The sequence below is a fragment of the Vanessa atalanta genome, chromosome 4 (genome assembly GCF_905147765.1).
Source record: "Vanessa atalanta chromosome 4, ilVanAtal1.2, whole genome shotgun sequence".
In the NCBI taxonomy this organism is placed as follows: domain Eukaryota; kingdom Metazoa; phylum Arthropoda; class Insecta; order Lepidoptera; family Nymphalidae; genus Vanessa; species Vanessa atalanta.
The window spans coordinates 6,889,304-6,910,743 of NC_061874.1; the positions used below are offsets into that span (position 1 = coordinate 6,889,304).

The 21,440-nt window shown below is 31.2% G+C and overlaps 1 protein-coding gene across 1 annotated transcript in view; it reads right to left on the bottom strand.

Moving 5' to 3' along the window:
* Nucleotides 1-381: 381 nt before the first annotated feature.
* The window catches only part of LOC125077978, a 124,216-nt gene continuing 103,157 nt past the window's right edge, over nucleotides 382-21,440 (bottom strand). The window contains exons 5-6 of the mRNA XM_047690113.1: nucleotides 3,907-4,009; nucleotides 382-484 (exon numbers count right to left, since the gene is read on the bottom strand). Coding sequence (XP_047546069.1) covers nucleotides 382-484; nucleotides 3,907-4,009 — 206 coding nt within the window. The remainder of the gene's footprint in view (nucleotides 485-3,906; nucleotides 4,010-21,440) is intronic.

The following is a 21,440-nucleotide window of genomic DNA, read 5'->3' on the forward strand; positions in this document are numbered from 1 at the left end:
GAATCATATAAGCAATTTTGTATTTTATATTTTTAATATTTAAAGAGCAGCAACATAATATTACTCATAATATCCCGTGTAAAATTAATCAGTATGACAATCCATATATACCGTTTATTAAAAATATTTATATAGGACACATTCAATTGAATTTATTACGAGATAAATTAGTTTTGTAAGAGAATAAGTATAATAAAAAAACATGAATATGTTCGCTATTTTATTATATAAAGAAAGATGGAAGCGTACATTTGATTTTTGGTTACGTATTTAACAAAAGCGAATGCATTCTCTAAAATTTTCAGCATTGCTAATTTTAAAATTGCATTTCAGTTTTTCGCTCAGCAAAAAGTAGATAAGGGGTTTTGGTGGTAAATAGATTCAGTAGAGCATTTCCATGTCTCGGTGGAGCGCGGCGAGCGGCGTAGGAGTACGTCCGGTGATCGTACACTGCACACTATCACATACTCGTTTGTAGAGCCGTCTATAATATATATATTTTTTTACTTGAGGCAGACAAAGAAATGAACTACTTGATGATTAGTTCTTACAAGTATTACTAACATCGTCCGTGTCCCAATATCAGAACACTACGTATACATATTATGAAGTTAATGTCCTGATACTATTGCTACAATATATATCTCAAATAAAATGTTACCAAATATTTTCATTGAACAATTTTTTTTTTTATAATGGTAACATTTTCGTGCTCTTAACATTAATTTAACATTCACAATTATGCTCTATTCCCTATTGCAATGAAACTAAATGTTTATTTTTTACATATTATTTGTTAAGTTTATATTTGACGACCTTCGTGGTCGAGTAGTGTGTACACCGGTTTTCATGGGTACGCCACTCTGAGGTCCCGGATTCGATTCCCGGCCGAGTCGATGTAGAAAAAAGTTCATTAGTTTTCTATGTTGTCTTGGGTCTGGGTGTCTGTGGTACCGTCGTTACTTCTGATTTCCATAACACAAGTGCTTTAGCTACTTACATTGGGATCAGAGTAATGTATGTGATGTTGTCCAATATTTATTTATTATTTATTTATATTGTAATAATACATTTTTATAATGTTTGGAATGATAAACTTATATTATTTAACAATCAATACATTGCACAATGCAAAATATTTCCATAGAGGAATTTTATTCGAGACTAGCGGCATATAGGAATCGAAATATAGTTTCAGAATATTATTTTTATGTGAGCACGCTAAACGCAATGAACCGGTATGTTAATGATTGGCAGTTCTCGTAAATATCTAGCCATTATTGCTTTTATGCAGAACTAGGGCTGCCATTGTTCAAATAACATAACAAATATTTTTTATTTCTCTATGCTTGCAAATTCATATTTATTTAGAGTACACAAATGGTAAATTTGAAATTCATATTTTTTAAAATAAATACTTATACTAAAATATTGTAAATATCACTAGGAAAATATTAATACTATACTTTACTCGTTCTAAGTTGTCAGCTGCCCTAGACCACTCAACAGTATATTAGCAAGAGAGACGAGATTTATAAGGACAAAATATCCGAGGATTTCTCCTGAGTAAAGTTATCTGCAGTGTAACAAGACCTGACACGAACGGCTACGTACGTTAATTACATAAAATTGTGACGTCACTGGGGAGGATCGCTGCCTTAGGTGAAGTTGCACGGATGAGTTTCTAAATTCACTGCCGTTTAGCACACAATAACTAGCTTTGGAATAATTCATTTTAACATAAAAATAGTATTATGAGAAAACTTTATACAATACATTTATTGCATAAGTTCATCAATTTGGATAAATGGGGATACCCAACTGAAAAACCTACTAAATACACAAAACTTATACTAGAAAAACCTACATCATACATGTCGACATTGTCGACGGATTTCTTATAAAATAATAAATGATTTGAAGACCTATAAGACATAGATATTACTAAAAATATTTTAAGTAGTAATTATATTTTTATCCATAAGATTTAAACTTCATCGCTGTTGTGTCGATCGATGTAACAAAAAGCGATAAAAGATGTTTTTCAATTATGAAAATTTTCACCATAATAAATTAAAAACATCCGGTGGAACAGTTCGAAAATGGAATACGCATTATCATTCATTCAACATTTATGATTACGCCGGCTTAGAAACAAAAGAGTGAATTTTCAAATACCTGTTTGTAAGGTGAGAATAAGTAACTGGGATTGGGTTATTGTTAAAATAAATTTATTTATTGTGAAGATAAAATTTAATAAAATTTAATAGTATCATCACCATCTTAAGATCAAAATTAATATTTTTTTTGAGTATTCATTAACTCTCTTGATTATATTATACGAGAACAGACAAAATTCATAGTATTGAATAAAAAAAATCTGTTCGATTAGCGATAGGAAATGGTCTAACAGCGCTATTTAAAATAGGCTCTTCATTAAATAACTAAGTTACTATCTCCTACGTCCGGAAACAGAACTAGAATTAAAATGTAAGCTAGAAAGCCTTCGCGTTTGAAAAGTTTAAAGTATTTTCTCACGGATAAGTTTAAATTAATGTAGAGCCTGTGACGCTCTTTGCTGTCTCGTGGAGGCTGGCGGGTTTGTCAATTTTTTATTACCTTTGGAATACAATTACGATTAGAATTAATCATGAAATTCACACAAGCTTAAATAAAAATAATAATTAGAGTTTTTAATCATATCTTTTTTAATTTATATTAGACTGGCAATACTGTTTTCTCGTTTTAAGTTGTATAGATAATGGTACTGTAAGTAATATAGACCACCTCGTAGAAAGCCAAAACACCTACAAATTAGATCTAAAAGTTGTTATGACCCTAAATATTACATTCAAAAAGTGAAGTATGTTTTACTGTAACTAAAAATAATAACAGTGTATAAATTAAAATGATGCTATTTTTGCACTAAATTTTTTAAGGCAAAAGAGCTGTGGAATGCGTGTGTCTTATCCAAAAATTATGCTGCACTACAGATATTTGTGTTATAGTTGCTTAATTTGTGATCATAATTAATTTAGTGCTAGTCAGTGTAAAGAAAATCATGAGAAAAGTCTGCCACAGATGTAATTCAGTTTGAAGTTGCGTTTTGGGATAAGCTGTAAACAATCTCCTTAAGAGAAGGACCAACCCAGTTGTGGGACACGTTTTTACTACCAGGCAGTATCACATCACAATTTGAGTTTGAAGATTTTTTTATTATGTATTTGGTATTAATATAAATGTCTGTTCGAAAAGACATTTTGATTTGAATTAGGTACATAAAGTTTAATTTAATTAGTTGATTTAGAGACAAGATTATTTCTGTTAAAAAAAAAAATACATTATTCTAGAGCTTTGAACGACTTTAAACGTTTCTCAAAGTCGTTTTTGCAAATACTTAATCATCGACATAGATCATATGTTTTAAATAATTCAAATTTTGTCTCCAAAATGTATTCGCCGATATTCATTCAATGTTAAGTCGGAATGCGGAAATTTGCGATTCTTTTGACGAGAGCTAAGATTAATTTGGAAGGGCTCGAGAACTCAAAGGAAATTTTAGAAAGTAAGTGCATTCATAAAGGTTTTTTAGTCTCTCGATAGACACTCTTTTATCGTCAGAAATGTCTTTATTAAATTTATGGGCTTTCACGTGCACATTCAGTGACTTTATTGCTCAAGTCACAACTAAAATTTAAGCTTTTACATAGCTTTTTGTCCTTTGCTAAAAGGTTTTCAAATTGTACTGACATGTTGTGTTGAAATTATTCGATTATTTTTTGATTCGAGTGTCATACGTTAAGCTAAAACGCCTCCATTAGTTGTTTTTTTACAATATCGGATCCTGATTTCACCTTAGCATTTATAATGAAATTTGTCAGATAGCAGTATAAATTTATAACACACCTGTGATGACTTGAGCTGGAGTGCCCTGTAGTGGAGCTAGACATAGGAGAACGAGCTGGGTATGTGCCGGAGCCACCATGTCCGCCTTCAGACATGACGAATTCTGAAACAATATAAAATATATTAAAAATATTTTTTGTGGTTACTAAAACTAAATGTTGTAAGTCTGGAGTTCGATTGACCGTATTGATAAATTCTTATATTATATACCGTATGCTTGTTTATACCTTGTTGGTCTAGTGTCTAGTTTATACAGCCGATGATATAGGGATCAAAGGTTCAAATACCTGTTGGGCTTTTGAGGAGAACGTTTGGAGCTTAGTCCAACTCGCGACTCTACTGCGAGCAGATAGACAGAATTCAGTGAAATTAGATACATGCAGGTTGTCTCACGATTTTACCCCTCACTGCTCAGTATATGATGAATTATAAAGACAAAGTCAGCATATGAAACTTCAGTTTTTCTGACCTGACAGTTAACTGGGCTGGGTCATTTCAGCCATTCTATTTTCCGTAGTAGCAGCCTTGTTTAAGGAAGTACCTCAGTAAATAGGTCAACATTTTAGCCTTATCCAAGTCTGCTGTTTTTTGGTAGTAATTTTTCTTTAATATTTTATGTCGATGCGAAAATATTATAACACATAAATATATTGCGTAAACACATGTAAGCAATCATATGTAAATTTTCTCACTCTCATAATCCGGTGGAAAGGAAATCTAATATGATCGAAGAGAAATCAGGCCTTCCGCAGGCACGGAAGCGTAACACTGCCTGCTTCCTAATCCGGTGTTCTTGACGGCAAAATTGAAAAGCTACTGTTTGCCAGACCATAGGTTTGAACCCGGAAGCTTATGGTCTGCAAGCTATTAAAGTATTTTTTATCAATATAATGTGCGGAATAATAATTTCGATATAAAAACATGGGCGTAAGGTGAAAAATGTGTCCACTGTTTCTGTCTTGTAGTAACAAAACGACCAAGCTACTACGGTGTAGAATTTGTTTTAGGCCTTGTAGAGTACCTTGTAGAGAGGAGTGTAGAGAAGAGTGTAGAGTCAGAAGCTTGGCTCTACATGAGATCTGAGAACTCTTTGACAATGCGAATCATATAGTCTCGTCTTGGCTACATTTTACATGAAAATGTTTTTGGTGTGATTTCATTTCTTTTGACAAAAAAATATAGGTTTTTTTTTATTATTTAGAATAACAAGGAGCCTTGATATCAATTTTCGGACACCTAGCGTCAAAATTGCGAAAGTATTATACAAACTCCCACCCTCTAATTTAAGAAGTTGAAGGGTACAAGTTACACGTTATCATCATCAAGTGGTCATCGGTGAGTCAATGACGAAATCAGGGCTTTTTTAGATATAAATAAAATCTTTTTTGTAGATATTAATAAGTCCGCTATTGACAAAAAATCCCTAACATTTTATTAAAAACGACAAAGCGCTTCTAGAAAAGGTGCCTCTACCGTGGCCATGGAACAAATCAAACAAATGTGTTATTGTTGAACCTGCTAACAAAACAAGTAAATGTTATTACCATGTATTCGCGTTTTACGAGTTTGTAGACATTCGTCTAGATATCACTCATTGGACAGTAATGATTATTTTGCTAAAAACCAATACTGTGTATTGCTGTGAGTCGAGTGAAATGATGATTGAGCCAATATAATTATAAGCACACCCATCATAAGATGCGTAGTTGGCGCCGCTAGGACGGTATAATGTATAGGTAAAATTTCTGACATCGCTAGTGTCTGTGGGCAATGGCAACCATCATTACTATAAAAATATCATCAGGTATTACTAGACTAACTTACGAAATAAAATGTAAATAAAAAAATACTATATTTTTATTTAACTTTGTGATTTCATAAATAGTATATAATACTACAGTAAACCGGTAAAGTACCACATTGTTAAGAAAAGCTCGTATAAATCATACATAGACACGAAATCCGATTACATCTGTTCTCGACGGAGCGAAGCCGATCTCCTTTTCATCTCCGCGTGTTGTCTTCGTGTTCTGCTTTCTCATCTATCTTTGTTTGAAAATTCCCTTGTGCATTGTAAACTAACGACTTAATACTCCAGATCGACATGATCCTGTCCTTTTCAAATACGACAACAACTCTCTCGGATAAAACCAAGCTACAATTTAAAATAAATATAAAATATTTCATAAAAGCCATAAAATTAAATATATATCAATTATTGATATATATTTAATTATTTGTTTTTTTTTTATGTCGTTATAATTTATGTTAGTATATTGATATCAAAAGTTACTCTAGAGTTTCCTTTGCTATTGCGATATTTCTTTTTACTGTTAATAATAAATTATATACTGATACATTTATTAACATTTCAAAAACAAATATTCATCATTTTTAAGCCTTACCTTTGTTTAAAATATATAATATGGCTTAACAAATTTTAAGCCTTTTCTTATCACAAGCAAATAAAAAAAACTTACATTTTAATATCCTTTGTTATATGAGTTTGATGAGTATAAAATATTTCATTAGTTTTCTATGTTGTCTTGGATCTGGGTGTATGTGGTACCGTCGTTACTTCTGATTTTCCATAACACAAGTGCTTTAGCTACTTACATTGGGATCAGAGTAATTTATGTGATGTTGTCCAATATTTATATTTATTTTATTTATATTTATTTATAGATAAGTCACGGTAAACTAAAACATATACCAAAATCGAAAATAGATGAAAAAAATCCTCAGATTTATGATAAAAATATTGAAACAAAATAAGAAACAGATAACAAAGAAACAGACGGTAATTACATAGGATTAATTTATAATCGATTACTTTATTTGACTATAATTTTAAATATGATTATATATTAGTAAGTAATACATTGAATTATTTCCAGTAGGTCAAATTTGCGGTCCCTTCGGATTGTGATGGAGATTAGAATGCACTTGACTGTATTTGCGCACACATTTATACACTATAGTTATGTCCTGCGCAGTTCACTAGTCACCCTCGAGAAGGGCTGGCAAGGCTGAAATGCGTTAAGGTTAATATTTTTTTTTGAAAATAATTATATATTCTTTGTAATGTGGATTTTATTAACTCTTATTATTTATAATTATTCGAGTTGAATTTCTATAACTAACGATTATTACGGATTTGGAATTATTTGTATTTTAATTGAAAACCTCAGATCAATTCAATTGAACAGTATGACCTATAATGAAATAAAACATTTGAACCTAACAAAAACATTAGCTTTATTAGTGAGGCGACTCATACAATAAAATCACGAAGCGTATTTTTGCAGACAGAGGTGGAATGGGATCGGTCTCACGACGAGCGCTAACTATCAATCCTTCTGTCACGCTATCGACAGGGCATTTGTTTGCTTTCACCATTTTTGTCTTAGTGTTTTCTCGCTCCTTTTGGTATATTTTCGTCGCATGTCCGGCGCCGCCGATCAATCTATCGAGTGTGGCCTTTGAGCATGATATATGTGGACTTGTCTAGGATCTTCACCAACTGCATGTTTTACGTATTGTAATTTGTACACGTGTATTGTTTATTTTATTTGGGATTTTATCTCATGGCGAAGTCTTGACCATGAAATGTTTTTATATGTTACATACAAACTTATTAAAAAATCAAAAATAAATCAAGGAAGACAACCGAAATTGACTAGGCTGTGACATTTATTAATTAAAATTTTGCCGTATGTTTCGTTCTGTAATTAATATACTTAATTTAATTAATTAATTAAATTTTCGGTTCGTTATACGCATTCACCAGTTATATATTTAGTGTGATATTACATTCATTACATTCAAACAGATAACTATGAAAATGTTTCCTAAAATAAATATCACACATTTTTTTTTATATTGATTTTGAAGTGTCTGTAAGAAAAAATACCATATTTTATAAATCTCCTGTAGAAACTTGTCACGATACTCATCACTTATAATATTTAATATAAACGATAATATATATATTATTTAAGCTATACACTTAATATAAGTCAGTTATCTTCTAATAAATTAACTAAAACATACAATTTGATGTGACGATCCCAAAAAATAGAATTAATCCTTATCGAGGCGAAATAAAGGTTAATTTACGTTGAAATTTTCTGAACTTCGACCACCGTAAAGCGGAGGTATTTTAATTTTTGACGAATGTTCTAGCTGAGATGATAGGACGTGATGAGATGATTCGGAGTCCCGCTCCCCTTGATAAACTGCCGCCTGTCGAAATTCAGTAATACATAGCTTCCCGTATTCCGTTTTGTTTATCATCTTGCAAATGTATTACATAGGTCTTCCGGCTTGTATAATATGTAAATATACGGCTGAAGCGGAAGAAATGAAAACAAATCTGTCGGCTCCTCGTTATTCATTGCAGACGTAATGTTTATTTATAGCTTTATCTGTATCTAAATCGATTGTAAAGGTATTTACTGCGTGTAACTGTGAAACAGTCACAACAACTTTATTTAGCAAAATTTCATTTGAAATATTACGCGGTTTTACACACACACAGAAGGGGAACAGTTACGTTTATATTAAATTGTATACGCATCTCTGTATAGTTCATTCGCGCTAACAAGTAAAAAATCATAATAAATAGTAATAATGTTAATATAATATTTATTTAGATATCTATAAGACAATCATCAAGCGTCATGATCGTGTAATATTGTGTCTTTGAACTGTAAAATTTACTATAAATCATTATTAGTTATTTCATTATAAACTATGTGAAACATTGTCATTAGTAAAAAAGCAATTTAACAGTACTTTAATTTCATCTCTTAGAGGAGTGTAATCGAGAGAAAATGAAAATTGATCGTTCCTAACTAAGATAAGTTTGGAAAGTTATGATGGAATGGAAGTGCTTCCGCGACGAGCGCGACGAGTAAAAATGTTCGTCACTGATTTACTTTCAAAGTAAGTAATTATTGTTCAAACAAGAGAAGGTAAAATCCATTTATCAAGCCTTTGTTGTGCTATCAGCACTGGTAGAACTCTGAACTATCTAAAATGATTACTATATGTATAAGCTATCCTCCTAGTTGAATCCTGTTACAATTATGATTTTATGTATAATTTGTTACGGGTAAAAAATATTGGATTTCGCAATATCGGATATGTAATAACGTAAGCAAATTAAAATCGGTCAGACGTGTAATATCGGTTATGAGGTTAAAATATAATACTCTGGTGTATATTCCGTATTTACCATTTTAAGATGAACGTTTCATATTCGATATATAAAGATGAAAGGTAGATGAAAATATGACAGTTAACATAAATATTCATGTACTGCTTTTATGAATACCATATGAGGTGGTGGCTATTTTTCATATAAAATCGGCATGGAATCAAAGTCCACATGTCCGCGAATGCCTACCTTAATTTTCCTCCATACCGCACGCACTGAATACCAAAGAAAGGACGGACATCAGTAAACCCGTCCACTACGAGATTTCCATACAAATTTTCCATACCATTGCATTAAAATATGAAATGATTTTATTAAATTATATAAAAATCTTTTATATAATGATATGTTAGGAAACAAACACTCTATATGATTCTCTATAATGTCGAGTAAGATCCGACAATTCCAGAGTAATTTCGCTTATTTCGCCCCAAATTTCTTAATCACGTTTACGGCCTTTTGAAGATCGTACCAAGTTTCGTAAAGTTTGTGTGTAATTTATTGTTTACCGTCACTCTTTCGTTTATTTTGCTAAAGTTAACAATGCAAAACATTTTTGATTATATTTAATTTGTATAAATACATATATTATAATTGGCAGTTTAGATAGTAAACTAACTATATTTTTTTATGAAAAAAAGCTTTAATATATGTTGTAAATTAGAAATATATAAAAATTTTTGTATGTTATTCTAAAGTCGAAGATATTTGAAAAAATGTATTAATGAGTAGTTATTATAATTTACAAGATTATTTTAATTTTAATGGCTTTGGATTATATGCAAGCCTATTTGCCTAAGTTTACTTTACTTCAGTTATTCTATCGCAATACAACAACACTTAGTATTTAAAGAGTTTGAAGAATGAATTACATGAAACCAGTGTAATTACATGTACAAGAATATAACATTTACATTAACAAGATCCCAAAGTAGGCGACTTATTGACGAAGTAAGAATGGTTAATATTTTTACAGTGAGAGTGTCTATTAGGGTGAATACTTACCATCGTATTGGTCATTTGTATGTTGATATTCGTAATTCATAATTAAACAAAAGACTTACGAGAGACTTAATTACATTAGGTATGAAATAAGAATAAATTAAAAATAATGAGTAGGTATGACCAAGAGATTATCGAATCGATTAATAAGATATCAATTAACGATAAATTAATATTACCATTTATATATTTTGATTTTAATGTGAATTATCAAATTTTAATATTTAATGCACTATATTCACCTAAGGCGTTGTGTACACAAAGTAATAACTAAAATAATAAATATGCAATTTATAATTATGATTCAACCGTTTCAAATAAGAAGTTATTCTTCAATATCAAAGACGCAAGAAATTTGACATGGATATTTTAACTAAGAATTTAATATTAACTAAAATGGAGGTTATTCCCCCAAAAGTTCTGAACACAGTCGCTAATAACGAAACTTGTGGTTAATAGGGTGGGGTAGCGCACCGAGCTTGGGTAAATTTTCGAGACAATTCAATAGGAAAATCGGCCTTTGTGAAAGTTCTATTGTGTGATACATTTTCTGAGCATCATGTCATGAAGCCTTGTATAATCCCCGCCGGAATGTAATTAGGTCTCTTGCATAATCCTCACGTCATATTCACTGAACGAATGTGGTAATAATATTCAGGCGAGTTGTAAGCGTTGTTTATTCAATACGAAAGACAAACATAAAAGTAACGGTTTCCTTTTCAACAATTTCATAGTAAATTGTTATTCTCATTTAATAGACAAAACAAAATATAGGTACTTAATTTTACGAGATGGATTATCGTAAAAACTATCTAACCAACGAGAAATTTAGTAGTTTTTGTTTTAATGTATACAACATTTTAGCAATTATAAAATATATACATATTAATATTGAATGCTATAAGAATTATGTTCGTGTGTATAGAGGTATGGTGATAAAATGAAACTCTCACGGATTTATAGATACATATAAGCACACTTTTATCGAGAGTACATTTTCAGCGCAATGCCGCGCGGGCATATCGAATCTTTATGACGTCATTAAACATATTTTTATGAGGACACCGTGGTGTAATACATTATTAGTTAGAGGGAGTTAGCGATACAATCCCATTTCATTGGTCAGTTATTCGCAAAGTAAACCTTCATCAAAATTGACAATGTGCGTGGCTCATAAAACATTTACGGCGCGATATAGTGACACGCCCGCATCGAATGAAATCACGATGATGCAAGTATTACACAAAATGAAAAGTGCTTTTACGTTTAAATTTTATCGTTCGATTTTTACATGCACGTATTTTCGAAACATTTGGTTTTTCGCAAGTTGCCTAGGACTGAAATAAACGCTGTAATCGGATATGTGATTTTGATTTTTTTTTTTCTTTCCACATGTCATATAAATAAACATGTACAAAAAGTATGAATGTAATATTTTCAAACATTATAATTTTAATTCATAATTTGAAAATTATTACATTCAATAACTATAGTAATATTATAAATGCGAAAGTAACACTGTCCGTTATCTCTCCGCGCTTAAGTCGCGTAAGAACGGATTTAGATAAAATATTTAGATAAATATAGAAGTAGTTTAAGTGTCGAGGAAAGGCATAGGCTCTTTTTTTTAAATCGCTCCTACAGGTGCTAAAAAGGTTGTAGGTAACGTTTTACAAATTTCGTGCGGGTGAAGCCGCAGGTTCAGCTAGTCTTATATATGTTCAACTATGGAAAGCAAAATTTTGGCTGTCCATATTTATACAAATATACATTTTATGGTCCCCAGAGGTTCTAAATTGATTTTAATATCAAATTGATAGTCAAATCTGGGTTAGATTTGACTATCATTTAAGGTCATCTTTTTTATTCTTATACAGGCTTTCAATCAATTTTTTTTTGATACTAATGAAATTTCGGTAATTCAGATACAATGAAAACTTCGGTAATTTACAGTGTTAGAATTTAGACTTTCCATTTAACAGATATCTGTTCTTAAGTATAAATAAATTTTATCCAAAAGAAATATTATCAATGTAAACAAATAAAATAAAAATTCCTATTGCTTTGAAATAAAACTAGTTTTTAACGGATTTAATCGCGTGGTCACGGGCAGACTGACACGGGCACGAACACCGCAAAGTGCTCGAAACGTCGGGATGTTAAAATAATTAATATACGCGATTAAATCCGTTAAAAACTAGTTTTATTTCAATGTGTAATAATCGCGAAAATCTAAGACAACATTAAATTCCTATTGCTTTTAGTGATTATCAATTTATAAACAACTACTGCCGAGAACTAAAGTTTAAAAGTATCATGTCAAGTATTATCAAATTCAAAATCAAACTCAATTTCCTTTATTTAATATAGATGCATTACACTTTATTTATTGATAGTCAAATTAAACACTACCACCTGATCGAAAAAGGAAACACCCTGACCTGAGAAGAACCGGCGAAAGTAATTCAGCGGGTCTTTTTTTTGGCAAACTAATTAAATACATACATTGAATATGAATAGAAATAGCCAGGAGTCTCACTAGGAGTGTATTTGGCTAAAGTAATCCAGTGTACCATGAACATACTACGAAATATTATGAATAGTATATAACAGTATTGTAATATTAAATTTGCATTATGAAATATTTATGATGTCTTCAATGCAAAGAAGATCTGATCTTATACGACTGAACGGACAGCTTTGAATAGCTGTTTGAGGCATGGAAGTGTAACACTGCTAACTTCCTAATTGCGGACTGTTTCTGAAAATTACTTGAAAGAAAAACCTATCAGCTTTTATCAGTCCGATCCGTTATTTCAATAAAACTAATGAGATAGTGATTTTTTTCAATTGAGTGTGAATTCGATTCGACTCAGAAGTTTTTTCTTCTTAGTACATAACAGGAATACCTTATAAATGTTATCTGTAGTGAAATGAATGGGAAACTGACACTCTGTTCTGACCAAATAATAACCCAGTATTATTTCTAGCCTTACATAAGTGTTTTTCTATAAAAAATTAACACCATTAAGGCTATTGATATTTCGTATTTATTGTATTAACCCAGTGAGTAGATCGTTTGAGTACCATGCACCAAATAATCCACTGTAATTAATGATATCTTATTAGGGTAAAATATTAATGTTATTTTATTAAGAGTTACATGAAGTTTCAATTTAACACCATTTATTAACTGCATCACGTTAAAAAATAAACAAGCAATAAGTGATATCATAACAAAAAATCATATATTTCGGGTTTTTCTTTGTTATTCCATCACAGCTCATTTAATATTATTTTCTGAATATAATATGTTGAAGCCTTATTAGTTTCACGATTAAATTGAAAAAGTACTATGATATTACTCCCCCAAAACAAAACATTATAAGAAGCTGATAGAATGCTGCATTGATTCACTAAATTACTGCGTAATTGAACCAAATATCTGAGTGAAGCTCGAGTAATGAAAGCAGATAAAGGCAAGCGTAGAGAGAACGAGGGGTTTATTCAATTCGACCGCGAGCTCACCCTGACACTGACTTAAGTAGATAGTTAAGATTTAGCCAAGAAAGCACCTACCGGCGCCCACTAATGTGTACTCAGAAAGTAGTCTCGCCTCAAGAATTGGCCGCTTAAGTACCTACAGCTGAAACTTGCCGCCCATTAGTTACTTCCCAGAACACATTATAGTTTAACTTTTGTTCTTTACTCACGGAAAACAAATAGTAGCCTGAGCAGGTGCTATCAAAATAGTTTTATTTGTTACGTATTGAATGTGTACCTTTGGAAAAACAACACGTTCACTAGAAACTTTAAGAACTTTGTTAACTTATCTATTTGCTTTAGGTGTATATTGTAAGGTTAATTTCTATATATTAGAGGCTAAGTTTAACTTTTCAAAGTGCTTCATAGAGCACTTTAAAGTGACGACTTAGTTCTTCTCAATTAATTACACACCTTATGAGTAGTACGTAGTGCTAAGAGCGTACTCTTTCCTGAAAGGCCGGCAACGCACCTGCAAGCCCCCCGGTGTTGCGGATGTCCATGGGCGGTGGTAGTCACTTTCCATCAGGTGAGCCTCCTGCTCGTTTGCCGCCTATGTCATAAAAAAAAAGTGCGAAACGACGCGCATTTTTGTTAATACACCGATAGTGCTGTTACTTTAATAATGAATTATTATTGGCATATTAACAAGTTGTCAAATATCTGAGCATAGTACCGGAAATTTGAATACGCGTTTTGATTGTATCTTCCTTCCGCTTCCTCCATCCGCATTTTCTTCCATACTCTGAGATCTTATTTAATAAGAATGCTTACGAGTATTGGGCGATCGTAGAAAAAGTTGGCAGCAAGGGTTGACGTTGCACATGAGATCAACATACTTACACATAGCACTCATGTTTCAATACCTGAGCTATGTCAACTATCGAAACGTTTCACTGAAATAACTTAGAAGGTAAGACCGTGCACTTTACTCGATTGGATTCGAGGTGGACGGCCAATAAGACCACACTTGGACTCGATCAAAAGTGCGAAACAGGTAAAAGAAACTATACATATGTAGATAGTTAAGGATATATTTGGATGTTACAAAAAAGAAACACGATTGTGTACATGTAATGTGGAAGTTGTAGTTGTTTTTAACGTTTGTAGTATACGTCCGTTAAGAACAAACGTCTGTTGTTAGTTGAACATATCTACTTGATAAAAGTTTAACACTAGATAGAAGATTGATAGACAACGCACATCTACAGGTGGGTGGTATAAGAGTTATTTTTATAACGTAGATGAGAATAAAGAAAGATGTTCTGGATATCTATATCTTATAAAGGTTAAAATGAGACAAAAGTTTGTGAGAAAAGTTCGACTTTTCAAGTTAGGAACACGGAAATTTGTGTTTAGACGTTCTGCCTTTAGTACCAGTTTTATTAGTATATTTTGGTTTATCATGTTTTATGGTATTATTATATTATTATATTTATTACTTTGGGTTAAGGCATCAGTATATTTCTCAAAAACAGCTGGCTGACTTCCTTTCGAGGTATTTTTAATAAAGTAACGCTTATGGTGCAATATTTATAATTTTATGCAAATATATTGATTAATCTAACGGAAATAGTTAATAATAGAGGCAGAGGCATTCTATCTATATTTTTATATAAATAAATAAAAAAACAAATATATTTATTTTTATAAGCGTATATGTACTATTAGATTTTCGCGCAGATATAATTTTGAATTTAATTATTATACCTACTTAATTTATTCCGCGAAAAAATAATTTATTAAATATAATAACATTAAAAAAATATTTGTAAATTAAATTAATCTATGTAATATATGAAAAAAAATCTAATATAAAGCAAATTTTTAAGTACAATTAATCTTATGTCATTTAATGAAATAAGTTCGAATGATATCTATACATATCTAAGTAAATTGTTATTCATTTAATCCACAATTATTTAATTATTTATGTTATTATAATATAATTAAAATATACTTTGTATTAAGCGTTGAAAGAGACTTTTCTCATACAGAGTTAATTTACGAAGACCCTGAGCTGCTAAAGGTTCAAAGAGAAATGCACATTAATTATACGCGAAAATAGTAAACTTAATTACGATATGAGACATATACTTACATCACATAACTCCGAAATTCTTTCTACATATATCTGTGAAGATAAAAACTGATTCTATGCATATCTGATTTGATCTTATTCGTATGTTTACGTAAAATCTACTCCGCAAAGGAATCTTTATCTACATAATCAGAGCCAGCGAGACGTTGTCGAAATATGAAACGAAGTGTCCCAGAGAGGTAGACGAGTATTTAAAGAAGCTATGAATATGAAGCAATATTATCGCTGATACATAGAGTAATATGAAATAATAGTAAATCGTAAAAATGTTCGGACATAATGTAATAAAAATCTAATAATATGAAAGTAGTCAAGAAATACTTTTACGTAAAGATATAAAGCAATTCTATTATTAAGAATGTAATATTACAATTGAAAAGATATTAAATTTGAAATATCTCAGACGATATCACATGAGCTCAGCACAATAGATGGGTTCGAAGGCAATATAATGTATAAAACGAGTATTATTCGCATGATCAAATCTCCTAATAAGTTGGATCCCACAGCGTTCAATGTGGCGAGAGCTAATACCCCGCCTCTCTCAGCCCGTCACTCCTGGCTCCACACGACTAAACAATTATAGCGTTATGTATTATATTGCTTAGCTTCTTTTAATTAAGTGTTACGTTGCATAGCCTATAAACTATACAACTAATTCAGTGCCAATGAGATGTGTTCTGATCTTAGTTTTTTTTAACAGTTGAAAATCATACGACCGTTATAAGTGTATTTTTCTTTTTCTTTCAACTCAAGACGAGGATAATTGTTTTTTATGACAATATTCATATAAACTTCCAGCAACTTTGTAATTATTGTGCTTGCGTTGGCAAAAAAGGCAATTATTTTCTGAAAGGCCTATATTTCTTGAAACAAAATAGCTTAAACATAAAAACGCTTGTTTTTATGTTGTGTTTTATAAAGATATAACAGTCTCCTATTTAATTATATTATGCCTCCATTTTGATTACAATGACACACATGACTAGACATTAAATAATAAAACGGTCATGTTACATATATATATGTATATTATAGATAAAAACCGATTATAACAAATCGGAAAGTATGATTTCATGGTCACATAATACTCATAACACGTGTACGAGGCACATGCCATTCGTCACAGATTTCTGAGCGTGAAATGACGCTACGTTACTTGACGGCTTGCGGTGGTGTGGCGAGGCGTGGTGTAGACGGACGCGGTCGCGAATACTAGCTAACTGAAATCAATTACCGCGCGATATTGCAAATTAATTGTGTCACTAATACGATATTAAATTAAATCAAATTAACGTAATTGACTGCGTTTGTAATTACACCCTTAATATTATACTAGTGGGTCTCCTGCAAAACTTCGCGTTTATTGAAAATATTTGAGACAGATTTTAAGGAAGATTAGCACCAGAATTATGACACCTCTTTTAAATGAAATTTTTAATATCAAATAGTATACATTTAATCAGTTAGAATGTTTACGTTTTCATTTTTTTTTCTTTTACTCTCTAACTGGCCAGTAACTTTTTGCCTCTCTCTAAAATTAATTCTTTGTGAAATCGTAACAATTTAGTAAATTGCGATCAAGAATCCTCTTTAATTTTCTGCACATCTACGGTTGGAGCTCTTCAAAATGAGACTATAACCGATTTTATATGCAGCTATCGTCCCATAATCACTAGGACAAAAATCGACTTACACTATTAACACAAGATGACTTTAAAATACATCAAAAAGCTAATGCTACGAAGATATAACTGTTCGATTGTCGAAAATTCGACAAATATTTGGATATACATCGCAAATTAATGTTGACGTTAATTTATAGATTATAAAGACTTAAATTCTTGATACAAGTTACAAATGTTAAATTAAACCCACAAATCAATTTTAATTTATTCGTTCATTTAAAATTGGAATATATTCTACCGACAAAAAGCAATACTTAGTATTGTTGAAATCCGGTTTTAAGCATGAGTAAGTCAGTGTAACTACAGGCACAAGGGATATAATGTTAACTCCCAAGAATGGTGGGGCATTATTGATATTAGAATAGATTAATACTTCTTTAAGTTCTATGTCTATGTCGCAGTGATGACCATTTACTCGTCCCATCAGGTGGCCCATTTGTAAGTCTGCCTACCTATGATATGACATTAAAGACAGACTATTGATTTTATTTTATATTTGATTTAAATTTCCGAGCGAAATTCAAGTGACTTCTCAAGTCCTTAGATGCTTGAATTAAAACAAAGTTAATGGATCTTCGAATTTCGTAGCGAGTATCTTGACAAATTTTACGTTATTTATAAGGCAAGGGTGGATAGAAAATCTTAATAATTCATTTGTTATTGTATTAATGATGGCTTCTGGACACTTAAAGTGTACCTACTGCTGTTGTTTCCCGGCGTGAATACAAAATATCCGTTTCCGTCCACGCAATCCTCACATTAAGGCTGTCAGTCAGTAAGGCAGCGTTTATTGGCAGCTTTACTCTCTGTCCAATAGCAAATGACAACGTAATTTAAATGAACTATAATTTTAGTAATAAATGTATGTTAAAAGTTATGGATTCAAATATAATGAATATCTTTACAAAAAAAAACCCCAAAAGAAAGTAAACTTTCCATTTGATGTGATGGGAATTAGAAATACATATTTTTATGTGTTGTATAACCATATGACACAGTGAATAGAAATCAAAGGGTTTTCACCGTAACCTTCAGATTCAAATAGAGGCAATGTGTTCGCCTTAATTTAGTTTCGATTTAAAGCTAATTATTAGGGAAATGAGCAATTAGGAAAATTCTTATAAATGCAGCGTAGTTGAACAAATTACAAATACACCACAGTAATAAATCAGGCGTTTGTCCAGCTGAAAAAATATAAGTCTTTTTTTGTTATACTAGCCGAGTTCGATACATGAAGGATATACCATTGGAAATAATATTTCAGACACCCATTGAATTTTCTAAAGTATTAGATAAATTTTGGTAATCCACATTAATAGAAGACTTAACACATATTTGCATATTTCAATAATAAAGAAGTTTCATACAGATTATCATTCTAAGTAACATTCTAAGGTGATAAATTATCAAGAAATATTTAACCATTTTATTCCCTAAGCCTAAATAGTAACTTCGATATTTCTAAATTCAGATATGACTCCCTCTTTAAGCCCCCATGGGAGATGAAGTCCGGTGCTAAATTTTATCCAGTTCAACCCACCGATGTTGGCCGTACCGATGTATTCTGTCAATCATTTTAAAATTTGGTGTAAGTAAACTCTTAAACAAATTTCCTTTATAATTCTATAATATTCTAATATTTAAGATAAAATTATACTCGCCTTCATAGATCCAGGTCTCATTACACACATATGTAGTAAGTACCTATCTAACAAAGCATAAGCGTGTAGTATTGATTAGATATTTGTTAACGCAACAGGAAGCGAATGATAAAAATGGTATCTCTTATTATTACTTAGAAATAATACGAGAACCTTTATATCTTTGAACATGTATTGGTTTATAGAAATGTTAAATTTAAATATTACATAATTTAATAAAATTATTAACTTATAGCTCATAAATGTGTTTTAATAGGAAATGTTTTTAAACTATTTATATATTATTATTAAGTAACCTATCAGGCTGGTTTTGCATCATATCAACTTCTAAGCCGTTTAATTGATCGTCAATATATAGTAAACACAGAAACACCTACATGTATATGATGTAACAATGTTTGCCAGGATTTCTTAGTATAATATCATATTTGTTGAATTATGTTGTAATAGCAGAACGATGCTCTTTAATTAATTATAGCTTACTAAGAAGAGGTATATGTAGCACACGTATTTGCTCATTGAACTCTCGTTGGTCTAGTCGCTAGCTCATAAAAGTGCTAATCCAAAGCTCCTAGATTCAAGTCCGTGTCGGATCATTAAAAATTTATTTGAGTTTCCTGACAAGAAATACTTATACCCAAAGTTTAGTCCTGTATCTAAATCAGGCGTTTGTCCAGCTGAAAAAATATAAGTCTTTTTTTGTTATACTAGCCGAGTTCGATACATGAAGGATATACCATTGGAAATAATATTTCAGACACCCATTGAATTTTCTAAAGTATTAGATAAATTTTGGTAATCCACATTAATAGAAGACTTAACACATATTTGCATATTTCAATAATAAAGAAGTTTCATACAGATTATCATTCTAAGTAACATTCTAAGGTGATAAATTATCAAGAAATATTTAACCATTTTATTCCCTAAGCCTAAATAGTAACTTCGATATTTCTAAATTCAGATATGACTCCCTCTTTAAGCCCCCATGGGAGATGAAGTCCAGTGCTAAATTATATCCAGTTCAACCCGCCGATGTTGGCCGTACCGATGTATTCTGTCAATCATTTTAAAATTTGGTGTAAGTAAACTCTTAAACAAATTTCCTTTATAATTCTATAATATTCTAATATTTAAGATAAAATTATACTCGCCTTCATAGATCCAGGTCTCATTACACACATATGTAGTAAGTACCTATCTAACAAAGCATAAGCGTGTAGTATTGATTAGATATTTGTTAACGCAACAGGAAGCGAATGATAAAAATGGTATCTCTTATTATTACTTAGAAATAATACGAGAACCTTTATATCTTTGAACATGTATTGGTTTATAGAAATGTTAAATTTAAATATTACATAATTTAATAAAATTATTAACTTATAGCTCATAAATGTGTTTTAATAGGAAATGTTTTTAAACTATTTATATATTATTATTAAGTAACCTATCAGGCTGGTTTTGCATCATATCAACTTCTAAGCCGTTTAATTGATCGTCAATATATAGTAAACACAGAAACACCTACATGTATATGATGTAACAATGTTTGCCAGGATTTCTTAGTATAATATCATATTTGTTGAATTATGTTGTAATAGCAGAACGATGCTCTTTAATTAATTATAGCTTACTAAGAAGAGGTATATGTAGCACACGTATTTGCTCATTGAACTCTCGTTGGTCTAGTCGCTAGCTCATAAAAGTGCTAATCCAAAGCTCCTAGATTCAAGTCCGTGTCGGATCATTAAAAATTTATTTGAGTTTCCTGACAAGAAATACTTATACCCAAAGTTTAGTCCTGTATCTAAATCTCGGATTATAAATATGAAGAAATAGAGAATGCAACTGTGTTTGCTAATCTCCGTTGAGAATGGTTGTCGTTACCGAAATTGATCAGGATATAAAAGGTTTTACTGATTGTATAATGACGTGAAGGCATTTTAGTAAACTCGTACTACATATCATTAGGTGAAAACTGACAAGTTTATGTAGCACATTCCAAGCTAATAACAGTTTTTGTGACACTAAACAAGAAAAAAGCTTTCCCCATTTAACGGAGCGTAAATGTGTACTCCATGTTACCGCCGCCCTTAAGCAGACATTATTAGAGGGGTGTCGCACGGTGGACATAAAATTTTGTTGCGATTTTTCCCTAATACCCCTAAGCTGTGCGTTGTAGGTCACGCTGGTAAAAGTTACCCGAAGTCAAATAAGGGCAATGCAATATTTGAGTAAGTATTAAAAAGGTGTAATATTAAGCTTAAAAGTTTTTTTATAAAAATCGTCGCTATTTTAAATAGTCAAAATTCTAA